The sequence below is a fragment of the Fukomys damarensis genome, unplaced genomic scaffold (genome assembly GCF_012274545.1).
Source record: "Fukomys damarensis isolate Sample0158 unplaced genomic scaffold, DMR_v1.0_HiC HiC_scaffold_14, whole genome shotgun sequence".
Lineage (NCBI taxonomy): Eukaryota > Metazoa > Chordata > Mammalia > Rodentia > Bathyergidae > Fukomys > Fukomys damarensis.
In genome coordinates this window covers 28,896,605-28,911,358 of record NW_022900926.1, presented here as the reverse complement: position 1 = coordinate 28,911,358, position 14,754 = coordinate 28,896,605, and the positions used below count along the sequence as shown (strand labels likewise).

Sequence of the window (14,754 nt, the reverse complement as noted above, 5' to 3'; positions counted from 1 at the left end):
TTCAAACCCCTAAAAAAAAAAAAAAAAAAATTAAAAAATAAAATAAAAACAATTGAATCAAAAGCAGATTGATGGCCTTGGCCTTCCAAGGTAGGTAGGATGTGAATTCCTAGTCACCTCAAGGTTGGCACCCATGTGCTGGGTGTTTTCTGGGTGTGTCATATACCATGGTAGGGTCTGAAGGAGGCTAAGATGAGGGAGACACAGCCTCTGCTGTCCTCATTGTCTCTGGAAGTGGTGGTGGTAGGGATTGCAGTGAACCATCATAGAGACTGGACTTTGCTTGACACTATGCCAGGAGCTTAGGCAAGTAGGCTCATCTAATTGAGTGGACTTAGAGGTGAATAGAGCATGGGAGGGACAGGGACACTTCATGAGGGGTCAGCATTTGAAGTTAAGGCTGAAGGACATGCAGGAAGTCGGGGGACAGGAAGTTAGAGCAGGCATAGGTCTAGGGACAGGAGAGTTCTACTCCAGGGGAATGCTATGTGTTTGACTGGAACATGGCACATAGAGTAGAACAGTGGAAAAGAATCGAGAACATTAGGTCATTTCCGTCTTGTGGAGAGCTGGCTGCCAGGCTGATTTTTCTGTACAGTGTAATGTTGATGCATGTAGGCTGAAGCCAGACTTACAGGGTTAAATTCCCATAGAACTGGCATCACTAGTTGGATGAGTTTAAGAAAGTTCCTAGAATTTTCTGCGCCTTATGTTTTCAGCTCTTAAGTAAGAGGGTGGTCTACCTGAGAGGTGGTGGTGAGTGGTAAGTGAACTGGCTGCAGGTCAAGAGTTGCTTTTGTTTGGCCTTTTATAGTGCATTATGGAAAGGATCGAATCAGGTGGGCAGCAAGTGAAAAACTGTGGATTTGTATATCATTTTGTGTATTTTCTGCTTGGATAACATAATCCCTTCTTGAGGGAATTAGTCCAATTTTTTCTCCAAAAGGGCAAAGCTTACTATAGCCTTTGAGCTCTGTAAGCACCACATAAATTTTTATCTGGTTCTGATTACATTAATTTCACATTTGTAATGCTTTTCGTCCTCTACCTGTCCATCCTCAGTCAACGCCTTTCATGTTCTGTTCCCAAGGTGCAGAATCAAATAGTCCTGCAGCAGTGACTGGACTGTGATTTCTTTCCTCTGGCCCTTTTCTTTGTGTAGTTTCTTACTACATAGTGACCTCTGCTGGGGTTTTAGTTTCATTCTCAAGAAACAGTGCATGAGGTTAGGACAGCCCCAGCTGTCACCCAAGCACCTAGTTGAAAGTTAAAAGTTGCACCTGGAAAAATGAGCCAGAGAAAACACGTGAGCCGTGTGAGAGAGGAGCTCCAAGAGGAGTGTCGTCCAGACTGGTTCCTGGCGTCCCTGGCTCTCGGCATCTGCTCCTCTGTCTCTGTTTCTTTCTTGTTGGCACACGAGAGGACATTCATTCTGGCTGTGATCTTCCTTCTAGGAAAATGTGCTGAAAGTGACAAATCCAGGACAGATCCAGAAATGCCACTTCAGAGTTGAGCACCATATTTTCACAAAGATGACACAAGAAGATGGATTCTTCCATTGCTTTGCCCAAGCTTTTTTGTTTGAATTTCCTTATTATATCCATTATAGTTTTTAAGTCCTGTAGAAGCTTTTGGTTTCTGTTTTAAAAGTGCATGGAATTAAAAGTAAAATCATCCATTAGTAATAAGTATAATATATAAGGAGTGGTATAAAGTAATCTGGTAACATTAAATCTATATGTAATATTTTCTGGTGGTTATATGACTCCTTTTGTTTATAAAAGTTGTATTGCTAATTAGTAAACTTGAATAATATTTATAATAATAATGTCCCATTTATAGGTGCTCAGGCTTAGTAGTGTTGATGTCTTGTGCTAGATCACACTTGACTGGATAAGTGGTACAGTCTGTGACATTTTTATTCTAAATCCTAAAATCTGGTTTACTGCCATGCTAATAATGCAAGAAACTAGCTAGAGGAAAAACACGCTGAGTCACTTAATAAATGTTAGTTATATTTGTTATAGAGGAGAACATATATTAGCTTGAAGTCATCAAATGGTTGTGATGGTGAAATTTAGGGGACTATTTTAGGAAAGACTCCTGAAGGTGGTTTGTTTTGGGAGATTTCCTAACAGTGTCTCCATGTGAGATAGTTGAAGGATGGAACAAATATTTCACCTGGACTGAGAGTTTTTAAAAGAAGGAATAAGGGAGAAATTGTGCATGGGTTAAGTTAAGTGCAGTTCAGGGTTAGGATGTACAATGATTTCAGTGGCCATGAGTGAGAATTCACTGGGAGGTTGGATTGTATCTTAGCTGCAAATTTCACAGTGTTTTCTCACCACAATCCTAGACTAGTGGGGGCCAAGGGTCCCATCCATTGTTGCAGTGTTTTGAGTTAAGTGCAAAATGGCACAGTGGGAAGAAGGCAGGAGAAGGAGCCAGCTCCCTTCACTTACCTGCTCCAGCTCGATCTGTGTGGGATGAGTGGGGAAACTCAGGCTGCTCTGACCGCAGGGTTGCAAGAGGTCAGTGATGCATGGGGTGGGGAATGGCTTTCAGGAACTACTCCGTAAATGCAAGACACAGCTTTTCAGTAGTTTCCTTCATTTGTTTCATCCAACCTGTCTGCATTTTCTTCTGGTATCTAAAAACAGGTTGACGAACTCCTGCATCTATATGGGTCAGCAGTAGATGGCGCTACCAGAGACAACACCTGGGAAATCCAGACTTACATTCACTTTCAGGATAATCAAGGTGTTACTGTCACAGTGAAGCCAGAACACAGAGTGGAAGATATTTTAACTTTGGCATGCAGGGTAATTTATTTATTATATATTTCTGAATAGAAATAGCATTGCACTGCGATACCTTCCCATTTTGTCATGTACAAGACCTCAGAAGATTTTGTACCACCAGGTGGCATAGTAGAGCTTAAATATTTAAATTTCCAGAGAAAAAGTGCACTTTTTCATAAGTAATATGAAAAAGTATGTCCTTTGGTAATGCTTAACCATGTCCACTTAATAGATGTGGATAGTTTCATTTTAGGCCTCCTTATTACTTGGACTTGAAGCCTTAGCATAATATACATTTATGTATGTAGCCTGTTTCCTCACGAACTTCATTACCTTTTGCTCCACTATGTATTGGCTTTTATTCAGAAAAGCAACAGTATTAATCAGTATCATTCAGTATCAATAATAGACACTCTTATACTGATAAATTTTCTAAGTATTAAAAGATGTCAGAAGTTGTGGGTTGATGAATTCCCACTGGAACATAGCCCTGAGATAAAGTTCTCACTGTTAAAATTGTGATGAGAAAAAGGGTGAGAGAGAAAAAAAGAGGGCATTGCAAAATTTTGGAATAGGAAGTTTCTAATTCTGAAGTCTTTAGGACCTGAGTTTGTTCACATTTTATACATTTCTTATGTTATTAATGGAAAGCAACTAAGTAAGACACAACCCATACATAAAGAGATGTAATTTGCTGAAATGATGAGGTATATTCTACTGTCCAATATGTTCTACCCTGATTTCCTATAAATACATCTCTTGTCATTAGTGATAGTACTTAGAGAAAACTTTCTTAAAGATAATTATCTTTGATTAATTTAATGAATTAATTTTATTGGTACATTTACGGGAATACAATATAATGACATTCATCATTGGAAATTTGCACCTTTACATAATCCGTCTTGGTTCTTATTTTTTTTCCATTTCCCTGCCTCCCTTCAACCCCTCCATCCCTCCCTATCTACAGACTTTGTTTCCATTTTTTCTTTTTCTCATATTAATTCCCCTCTGTCTGTCCCTCCCTTCTTGTACATTTGAATTTGAGCTTTTCTTTAAAGTCAGCGAATATGTTCAGTCTTCTTTTAGAAGAATCTACTTTTAATGAGCCTGTTAAACAAATGATGAGTTTAGAAAGAACACTTAGAATCTGGATGATTTTCTTTATAGATGAGGCAATTGGAACCCAGTCACTATGGCCTTCAGCTTCGGAAATCAGTTGGTGAAAGTACTGAGTGCTGTATTCCTGCACCGAATGAATATGTACAAGAGCAGGCAAGTGTGCATTAGCTTTACTTATTTATTTATTTAGTAGTTAGTTTGTTTGTTTTTTGAGACAGAGTCTCACTGTGTAGCAAGGCTGGCCTGGAACTCACAGCGATCCTCCTGCCTCAGTCTCCTCAGTGCTGGGATTACAGGCAAGCGCCACTATGCCCAGCTAGTTTGGAAACAGTTTTCATCTAAAGTGACTCTCAACAGTTTTCTTATTTTGTTATGAAAAAGTGTCAAAATAATTTTATAAGTTACCATAATATCAAATTTTCAGGGCTGGGGATTTAGCTCAGTGGTGTTGCCACCTGCCTCACAAGTGCAAGGTCCTAAATTCAATCCCCAGTACCAAAAAAAGAAAAAGAAAAGAAATATCAGATTCTTTGTTTTTACCTTTTGTAGGTTTATGATGAAATAGAAATCTTTCCACTAAATATTTATGACGTGCAGCTCACGAAGACTGGGAACATCTCTGACTTTGGTAAGTGTAAGGATCACCATCAGAAAACCATCTGAGTCATCTTTGCCTATTTCACCGTGGTATCTTTGGGCCTAATATGTTTTTTTATGATTACATTTTCAGAACACATGATACTAGTTTTTGAACTTTTTCTTTTTTTGTTGCTATTTATTTAATGTTAGCAGACTAAAAAGGTATGTACCAATATTGGGGGAAAAGCCAAAATAATTAAAAATTACATATTAAAAATTGATGGGCAATTTGGAATGATGATTACAGTAATAACTCAGTGAATTTACTGTTTGCCAGGTGCTTTTCTAAGCAGATCAGCTTGTGATTCTCATGATAGTTCTTTTCATCCTTAGTGTCTTTATTCTTCTGCTTCTTTACCCATCTGGAATCCTAACACCCTTATCTCCTCCCCATCCTTTCCCTTTGATAGTGTAAATCTTATCTCTCCTTCCATAACTAAGTAAAGTTCTAAATTCTTTAAGAAGCCTGTCTGCTATCTGAGTGCTTTTATCTTTCTTCCCTGAGTTTAACAATTAGAGGTCAGCACTTCCCAAATTACTTTGTGGTGTTTAATTCTTGCATTTTTGTTGGTCTGTATTTAAAGTTGACTCTAAACCCTTTGTTGACTGTGCTCCTGTCTTAATTTCTGTCTTATTCATTTCTGTCTTACATTGTCTTTTCCCATCGAGAGTCAATAATAGGGTAATGATCAGTGAATATCTTCACTGAAAGGCTATTTCTCATCTTAAGAAATATATTGACACAACCTAATTATTTTCTTTAAGATGGCTCAAGTTGATAATGTTAAAATTTCTGTAAGATTTGCTGCTTTTTCTTAGTTACATAATCAGTTTTTACCCAAATGTTAGTTGGATTTCCTTTGACACCCTGTTAACCTTTTGTCTCCCCTGGCTTGGCCTGTATTCTGCTCTCTGTGACTCCTATCGTCTTTGTGTATGAACGGCTTACAAAGGTTTTTGGGTGTCTGCAATCAGCCAGATTCTGCATGAGGAACAGGGGACTCAGGGAAATAGGACCCTCTTCTTATCCTCAGAGAAACCCCAGCATTTGGGACCCAAAACATGGCAACATCTGATCTGAGCTATGGCCTGAGAGAGGAGGGCATTCTCTAGGCAGGGATAATGGGGTCATGGCATCATGTTTAGGGCAGTGCTGTATCCATCCAGGATGGTTTTTTTTTGTTTTGTTTTGTTTTCTTTTAACCTTCTTAAAGTGCTTAATCTCAAACACAATTGTTCTCAACAGTTTTTGTATTGTGGGAACTATATTTCAATAAGATTATCTTTTGGAGATGGACTTTATTGTAAATAGTTTCTCAAAATATTTTTAATTGGATCATAAGCATGGGGAGAGAGTTTCTTAGCAGCTAAGAATTTCCCCACTATTTACTTCTTTCACTTACAGTGGTATTGCATAGAAGATTACAAAAATTTAAGGTTTCATTTGTGTCTGTTACCATTCTATTGTCTTTGCTTTCATCACCATCTCGGAGGTCCAGTGTCTAAAGGGCTGGCAGGGGAAAGTCCCTCTGGTCATTCAGCACTCTGACCCAGGGCTGAGCCCATCTGGTGTAGCGGTGTGTTAAGTCAAGTCTCCGTGCTCGTCCAGACCAAACACTGATATGGATTCAATCATAGAAGTTTCTATAAATCCTGTAAGTGAAAAGATATCCAGTTGTGTGCAGTAGCTTTTTAAAAGGTCACTCTAAGTACTCTACAGTATAGTATTAATTTAGAGCAGGAAATCCTATCTTGTGAACTGTATATAAAACGCTTATGGTACAATCATTTATCAAACTTTTGTCTGGTACATTGTATTTAGAGTGTGCATTCTTCTCATACCTAAGAATATCACTGTGAAATCTGCTGAAAACTCTTTTTAGAGATTTTTTTGCACAAGACTGAATTAGTTTGAAATTTTTGGAAGCTCCTATTTAATATGCCTAAACATCTGTAAATGGAATAATCTGCAATTAAAAGTAAACATTTCAGTATGATTTTTTCCAAAGGGAATCCGTGTTCTATGTTGTCAATGTATATATGTAGCTTTTTTTTTTTAACCTCTTCCACCTCTTACAGACTTAACTGTTTCATTTGTTTGGTTTTTGAAGGATTTTTTTGCTTTTTAATGATCTAGATGACCAAAACACTTTATTGGCTTTTACCCTTTTGCCTAAAGCTTTGATACCTTCACTTCACTTGATGTTTCATGAATTTACTGTTTAATTGCATTTTTTTTTTCGTACCAGGGGTCAAACTCAAGACTTTGCACTTGCTAAGCAGGTGCAGCGCCACTGAGCTAAATACCTGGCCTTTTTAATCTCTTGAGTGAAAAAAATAATCTATTGGCTTAAGGAAAAAGAATTGAAAACTAACTTTGGATATATTCCTAGCTATTATTTTGCATCATGGGCTTCATAGGAAGAACATGTTACATTTTTTTTGTCTTTGTTTAAAGACTACTGGCTACGAGTTACTCTGATTGTAGTAATGGTTATCAGCCCACTTTGATGTTCTTTAAAAAAATAAATTTACATTCACAATTCAAAACACCTGTCATTCAGAAAATTTTTGAAGGATTAAAAATATATGAAGGAAAAAAGTGGCCTGTGTAGGGAGAACTTTCTCAAAGAACTTTTAGTTGTATCCCCTGAAGAAATTTTAAAGTTTGTGATTAAGGTTTGTATGTTATCCCAACTTTATCAAGAATTGCTTTCTAACTGATTACAACATTTTTCAATGAATAATTTCAAAACAAATTGTTAATATAACTGCATAAAATGAACATAATTTTCTTCACCTGAATTTTTAATTGAGCAAGTTTATCAAAATAAATTGTCTACTAAAGAAACTAAAAAAAAACTATCTTTTGGTCTCACCTTAGAAAAACTTTAATTGTGATAAAATACACATGATCGAAAGAGATTATTCTAATGAGTTGTAAGTGCATCATTGTGTGGCCTTAAGTCCATTCATATCCATGTACTGCCACCACCACTGTCCCTTTCCAGAACTCCTCATCTTTCCAAACTGAAGCCAGCTGTATCTGTTAAACACTAGCTCTCCACTTCCTCCTACCTGAGCCTCTGAAAGCCACCGTTCTACTCTGTCTACTAGTTTAACAACTCTAGTGACTCATAGAAGTGAAACCATGCAGTACGTGTCGTCTTGTGACTGGCTTATTTCACTTAGCATTATGTCTTCAAGGTTCATCCATTGTGCGTCATGTAAGAATTTTACTCCTTTTTAAGGCTAAGTAATATTCTATTGCACCTATGGACCACATTTTGTTTATCCCTTCATCCCTCTTTAGACTGTTGGGTGGTTCCGCCTGTTGGCTGTTTCAAATAATGCTGTTGTAAACATGAATATATGATTGGAACTTTTGAAAAAGATTGTGCCCTCTTATATCTTAAACCTTCCATTCTCCATGTTCCTCACTTTCTAGTCCAACTAGATATTTGTGCTTACAAAATTGTTGTAGTTTAGAGTTTCTCAACATGTTATATTTATGCAAATAGGTGTTCCGGGAAATACTGCTGATTGGGTTGGAGAAATGCATGGGTGAGGGGCATTTAGACTTTTTTTTTCTTTTCATTCTTAGGCTTTGCAGTCACAGCACAGGTGGACGAGCACCAGCATCTCAGCCGGATCTTTATAAGTGATGTCCTCCCTGATGGCTTGGCATACGGGGGAGGTCTGTGTGGCGCTGTGTCTCTGTCCTCCTCTTAATCTCCCTGTGTGGAGTGCAGTATGGCTAGTGAAATTTTCTTTTTACAGTTTTGTCAGACAGTCCTGTGTGTGTGCTTCTCTGTGTGGCACTAGGGGTTGAACTCAGAGCCTTCATACTGAGCTATGGCCAGCTCTTTTGTTTTGTTTTGTTTTATGAGACAGGGTCCCACTAAGTTCTCTTTGCGAGACTCAAACTTGTGATCCTCCTGCCTCAGCGTCCCAGAGTGCTGGACTTACAGATGTGAACCACCACACCTGGCTAAATCTAGGGAGTTTTTAAAAAAGTAAATTTAAGAGTTTAATTGAAAACGCCTGTGTATGGAGAAAGTGTGTGTATCTGACAGACAGTCTACCTACACATTTATAGAGAGAGGGAGAGAATGTGAGAGACAGACAGACAAATGCAGACAAGTGTTATTTTCCAGGGCCTTTACATCAGAACACTAGAAGAACAATTAATGATTGGTTGCTCACACTGTTTCCTGCTCAATCTAATCCTTCTAATATTAGCATTGAGAGAGCTTGTAACTTTTTAAAGCTTCCTATGCACCATACATAGTGTTGAGTACACAACATGAATTATTTTGTTTTGACACTGGATCTCTTTGTAGTTCAGACTGTCCTTGAATTTGTGGGAATCTTCATGTCTCAGCCTCCTGAGTGCTGGAATTACAGACATGTACCACCGTGCCTGGCTTGTTTTGTTATCAGTGACCTCTAACTACACATGATGGTGTGTTCTTTGAGGAAAGTAACAAGGAAAGAGTACTGCCAAACAAATTGTTTGAGTCTGCAACCTTCTTTCATCCTAAAATTTCTGTCAGTAATCTTACATTTCTTTCTATTTCCTCTTCCTTGGTCTCAGGGTTGAGAAAGGGCAATGAAATTGTGACCTTAAATGGGGAAGCTGTGTCAGATCTTGACCTTAAGCAGATGGAGGCCCTGTTTTCTGAGAAAAGTGTTGGACTCACTCTCATTGCCTGGCCTCTGGACACAAAAGCAACCCTGTGTGCCTCCTGGTCAGACAGTGACCTGTTCTCCAGGGACCAGAAGGGTCTGCTGCCCTCCCCCAACCAGTCCCAACTGCTGGAGGAATTCCTGGACAACTTTAAAAAGAATCCAGCAAATGGTAAGGCTGAAAACTGTCTTCCTTCTTAACTGCTGGTATCAGTGACCCAAATTCTTAGGCTGTGATTTTGCTTGCAAACTCAGATCAGTTAACCTGCTCAAAGAAGGCACGCTAATTTATTAGGAGAAGAACGCAGAGGCCAGTGGGAGCACTAAATTGCATCAAGACTCTGTGCATTTATTTTATAATTATACTGACTTTGTGAAAATAGAAAATTATCATTCTTTAAAATAGCAGACTGTTTGCATAAATGCCAAAGTGGCAAGATTTTTCTTACTGGGGTGAATCGAAGGCAAGACCGTTTTGCGGTGACCGGTTGGCTCTCGGAGAAGCTGGTGCAGTTCAGTTCTTTGTCTTGTGTGTCAGGTCCCACTTTCCTCAAAAAGTAGTGAACTCAGAAAATAGCTCACAAATTTCAAAACTTTGTGTAGGCCTGAAACTGAAAAATTGTATTCCAGTGCATTTTTCTCAAGGTCAGATTTCAATATGAAGAAGTCATATGAAGGGTCGAGTTTCTGAGTTTGCCATTTATCCCTGTTTTGTAACTGTCAGTCTAGTAAATCCCAGGCTCTGGCTGATGCAAAGACCTGTGGTTTCCCTCTGTACCCTGGAGGATGCTGGTCACAGAGGCTCTTTACCCTGGGGGTGCTCAAAGTCTTTTGTATACCTTACTACAGTGATGATAGAGTCCAATGAGATCCACGGGATTATCAGAAATGAAAGCAAAACACGAAAGAGAAGTTGTTAGGATGAATTTAATTATAAAGGCAGTTTATTAGGTCATTTTTGGAATTAAAACATCAGATTGTAAGATTTGTGATTCAATAACGTATTTGGTGCTTTCTTCCTCTCTCTTGAGTCTTTCCTCCAATTTAAAATATAATTAAATTGACTATTGGCCTATAAAAATGGGTGTCATAAAAGAAAAATTGTGATGGAACTAATTAATTACTTAGTTATATTAGAGCCATCATTCAGCTACCCTGGGCTGCTGTTACAAGTCTGAGTATTCCATAGAATATATGCCCGTGACCATTTGCTGAATTCATTACTCTTGAGGGATGCATTCAGTTACCTGTGTTCTGTGTCAATGTATTTTATCATAATAAGAAAGCACTGCAGAATATATAGTACTTTTGAGAGTTTCATGAATGGATTCTTATGGACAGCAGCAAAAGGGACAGATTTGCCTTTTTTTTTAATAGTAAGAACGAAGCAGGTGAATTAAGCTTGTTTCTTTTTGCAAGGAAGTGATAAAGAGGCAGTCTTGGGTATGTCGGGCAGCTCTGCTGTTGCTCATCCCAGGTGGCTGCTGTGAGGGTCTGAGCCTTGGTAGCTTACTACCTGAGGACCAGATGTCTGTGTGTACAAAGAGCTTAGGTAGCGTCAGTGCTTGTCTACAGCTTTCTTGCTGCTGGTAGCCACCAGTTTAGGGCAGCACGCATGTGTATGCAGGCTTCTTCCCTGGATGGGGCGTCCCTACCAGCCAGGCAACAGCCCCTGGCCCCTTCCTTGTTGGGCTCCTGGCAACACTTCTGTGGGATGGCATTCTCCGACGCGCACCACCTACTGCCCCCATTTTGCTGCCCACCCCTTCTGCTGAGCTCCAGGACTGCTGCATAGTCATGTGCTTCTGTTGGAGACAAAGCAGCCACAGTGGAGTGCTTCTCTATGCACTTTACAAACATGGATTTTCTTTTTCTTCTGTGTGAGGGTCATAGCATGGCTTGTGAAGGAAGTTAGATCCCTATGCGTAAACATCTCACAAGGAGATCTGTTTTGAAGATTGGAGGGAAAATGAAATATGATGTGGGTGGGTGAGAAATTAAAGAAGAGACAAGACTGAGCCTTTTCATTTGTACGTTTTATGTCATTTACAAGAGTCACTTGGGTTGTGGCGGCCCTGAGAAGCAGCTTTGAAAGTAGCACACGGGCTCTAAATTAAACTTGGTTCCAGACTGGGGTTGTGCAGCCCTTGGTGGAGCCTTCAGCTCCACTATGTGAGCCTTGGAAGATGCTACTGGTTTTCCTTAACCCTTGTGAACACTGGTCTTCCTTAACCCTTGTGAACCCTGGAATTGAGTCCCAGTTGCACACCGCAGCCTTTTTTACAACTTCTTTGAGATTTCTGCTCATCTCTCTCACTGCCTGCTCTCCAGATCCCATTCCAAATAACTCCTGCACTAAGTTCTGAGCTCGTACACGGCTTTTGTGGGCACTCCATGAAGACCTTGGGCTTTGATTTCCTCTTCTAGAGAATGAGCTTCTCCCCTGCTTGGTGGGCTGCTGGGAAATGAGCGAGGTCATGCCCAAAGCACACCCCACCCAGTCCCTATTGGCAGGTATCTGAAACCTCAATTCTCCTCCCTCCTTTTTCTTTGCAATTTAATATTTGAGTGAATGGTTACTTTGATTTGCTTTTGCTATGAAATACAAAACATTAAAAAATTAAAATTTCCATAAATGAACATTTAAATTACTTTGTAAAACAGTGTTTAATATATACAGCTTTGAATTATGCCTACCAGTGGTCACTTAAGTCTGCCTCTTTTTTTTGTACCAAGAATCAAACTCAGGCCCTTGTACTTGTGAGGCAGGTGTGGCACCACTGAGCTAAATCCCAAGCCCTAGACTGCCTTTCTTTAAATTCCAATGACTAGAAGGTGGCTATGTATTTGAAAAGAAGGAAGCCTTTCTGACCTTTTTCAGAGAAGCTGGTTCTCTTCTTGTTCCTGGCTCTCACAAGAAGACCTGTTTTTTAAAAATAGAAGCTATAAGGGCTGGGGATTTGGCTCAGTGGTTCCACAGCCTGCCTCACAAGCGCTAGGACCCCAGTTCGATCCCTGGTACCAAGAAAAATAAAATAAAATGAAAAAATAGAAGCTGTAAGAACATTAGAAGGTGGAAGAAGAACAAAGCCTGAAGCATTTGTTTAGTGCATGTTTTGACCATCCCAGTGTAATATTTATTGACCACCCTTCCTGAGAGTGTTTAAGACGTGTGAGGCCCTGAGTTCCAGTCCCAGCACTGAAGAAGATAAAAAGCCATCTGTATTTCCCTAGCTGGGCATGGTAGCACACACCTATAAAGCCAGCACTCTGAGAGGCTGAGGATGATTCCAAGTTCATACCCAGCCTGCACAACATAGCAATTTAACAAGACCCTATTTCAAAATAAATAATTTAAGAAAGGGTCTAGGGATATAGCTTGGTGTAAAGGCCGTGAATTCAATCCCAAGTACCAACAGAACGGAAGGAGGGGGCGTGGTTTGAGGCCCTGAGAACAGGTTACAGTGAGCTCAAGGCTTTTGGTCTATATCGGGTTTTGGTCAGACATCCAGACATTTGTGTAGCTTAGCTTTAGTGTCTTGATTAGGATAGAGAAGAAAATAGATCTGTGTATCTTTGACTGAAAGAAGTGTTAGTCAACATGGCAGGTCCCAAAGGGGCACTGAAGTGGCTGTGGGTTGCTTGCTGTTCAGGCTCTGTTTTTCTAGAAAAGAAGTACCCTTCTGGTATTTGAGATTCCTTGGTCTGTGTAATGTTTAACAAAATGTATCTCAGACTTCACAGTGCAGGCCCAGAGCTTCACCTGGAGAGTTTAGGAAAATGTGACTGCCTGCATCCTGCTCTGCGAGCGCCCCCTTCAGGCGGTTCAGGGCAATGCACGCTCTGCCTCTCAGCCAGCCCAGATGGCTGACTTGTCACTGAGTGACCCTGGGTGGGCTCTGCCTGTTTACACTGCTCCCTCGCCACTGGTCGGCAAGATGGCAAGACGTGAGCCTGAACCTGAGCAACCTGTTCGCTGTTTCAGTTGCCCTGCTCTGCTGAGGTTTTGAGGATTGAAGGAGGTGAGTGTCAGGTTCTCACCACCACCATCCTTCCAAGTGCTCAGAGCATAGCCCCTCAGCCCCAGCTCAGGAGATTGCACCATGCAGCAGAGGAGCACGCTGAGAAGAGCTCCCAGGAGTCACCAGCCTCAGCCTCCAGCACCTGTGGTCTCGGGGAGCAGGACACGTGGAAACACACCTCGTTCAGTACCGAGTTCCTTTGCCTCCGGAGACATAAATGGCCATTTCATTTTTCCCTCTAAGAGTTGGATTTCTGTTCCGGTTATCCATACTAGGGAGAGGAAAGTCCATGGGCTATATTTGACTTGAGCGGAAATATTATCTGTGAAGACTTTTTATAGACAGAATTAATTTTACCACTGGAATTGCCCAGAGGCCGGTGTTATTTTAGAGCCAACAGGGCTACCATTGAAGGAATTGGCTGGACCAAAGCTGTTTATACTGGGATCCTATTAGTGCTGCCTTTGTGATTTATTTATGAAAATCCCTTTTCTGGTGTTTTCCATCTTTTGAATAGTTCCAGCAGCTTTTAGGAAAGTTTCCTTGGGCATAGAGTTCTTGAGCAAGTCTTTATGGTCACATTGGACTTCTTGTGGTATTGATGTGTTCTCCGGCTATAAACAGCCCGGTTAGGATGGGGGTTGACTTGACAGGAGACAAAATAGACCTGTGTTCCTGCTCTACCTAGGCAGTGTGAATCCTGCAGATGCTTACCACATGGTGAAAGCAACTGTGGCCTGAGGTTCTTTTTGAGCCCCCACCCCTTGAATCCCTGTCTCTTTAAATTGATGTCTGAGTGGTACAGAGCCTTAAGCGACCAGCAGCCATTTAGAGTTAAATTTGCTCTCTGGGATGAGTTGCTTGTGGAAATGTGGGTGTCCGTTGTTTAGCTTTTTACAGTGGAAAGAATTACAGAGCTGGCTTGATGTGGCGGACCCACTCACGTCCTGTTTATGAGAGCAAAGGCATTTTGGCTTCCATAGTTTGTTTAGGATGACTAATAGCATTTAGCTTGGAGAATGCTCTGTTTGTGTGTAAGACTACTGTCACTGAGTCTGTCTGGCAGATACCCCAGATTCCCAGTCGTAAAAACATACTAGTGTTCCTAAAGGGTGATGCACCTTTTTCTAAATAAAAATATTTTTTGGTAAATACTGGTTTTATCATGACTTAGGACTTTGGTCTCAGAATGCTTAGTTCCTTATAACTGTGCTGCTGGTAGTTTTCAACTCCTCAGTAGGACTGAGCATGTGGCTTTCCATTAGTAACAGAGGGATTTAACATCCTTAGAAACTAATGCCCAATATAACAGTTCTGTCTATAAATTGTTTCTTTTTTTTTCCTCACTCTCATTCATCTATTTACTTAATTGACTTTTTTGCTATATTTTGCAGGTACATAAAAATGATATTATTGCATATTCTCAACAGGCTTATAGTAGAGCAGAAAACGCAATTTTTTTTTTTTTTTTTTTTTTTTCC

At 40.1% G+C, this 14,754-nt stretch overlaps 1 protein-coding gene across 1 annotated transcript in view; it reads left to right on the top strand.

Moving 5' to 3' along the window:
- The window catches only part of Tiam2 (TIAM Rac1 associated GEF 2), a 129,537-nt gene that overhangs the window by 56,853 nt on the left and 57,930 nt on the right, over positions 1-14,754 (top strand). The window contains exons 10-14 of the mRNA XM_033763161.1: positions 2,661-2,822; positions 3,972-4,076; positions 4,473-4,551; positions 8,167-8,259; positions 9,160-9,423. Of these exons, the coding sequence (XP_033619052.1) occupies positions 2,661-2,822; positions 3,972-4,076; positions 4,473-4,551; positions 8,167-8,259; positions 9,160-9,423 (703 nt within the window). The remainder of the gene's footprint in view (positions 1-2,660; positions 2,823-3,971; positions 4,077-4,472; positions 4,552-8,166; positions 8,260-9,159; positions 9,424-14,754) is intronic.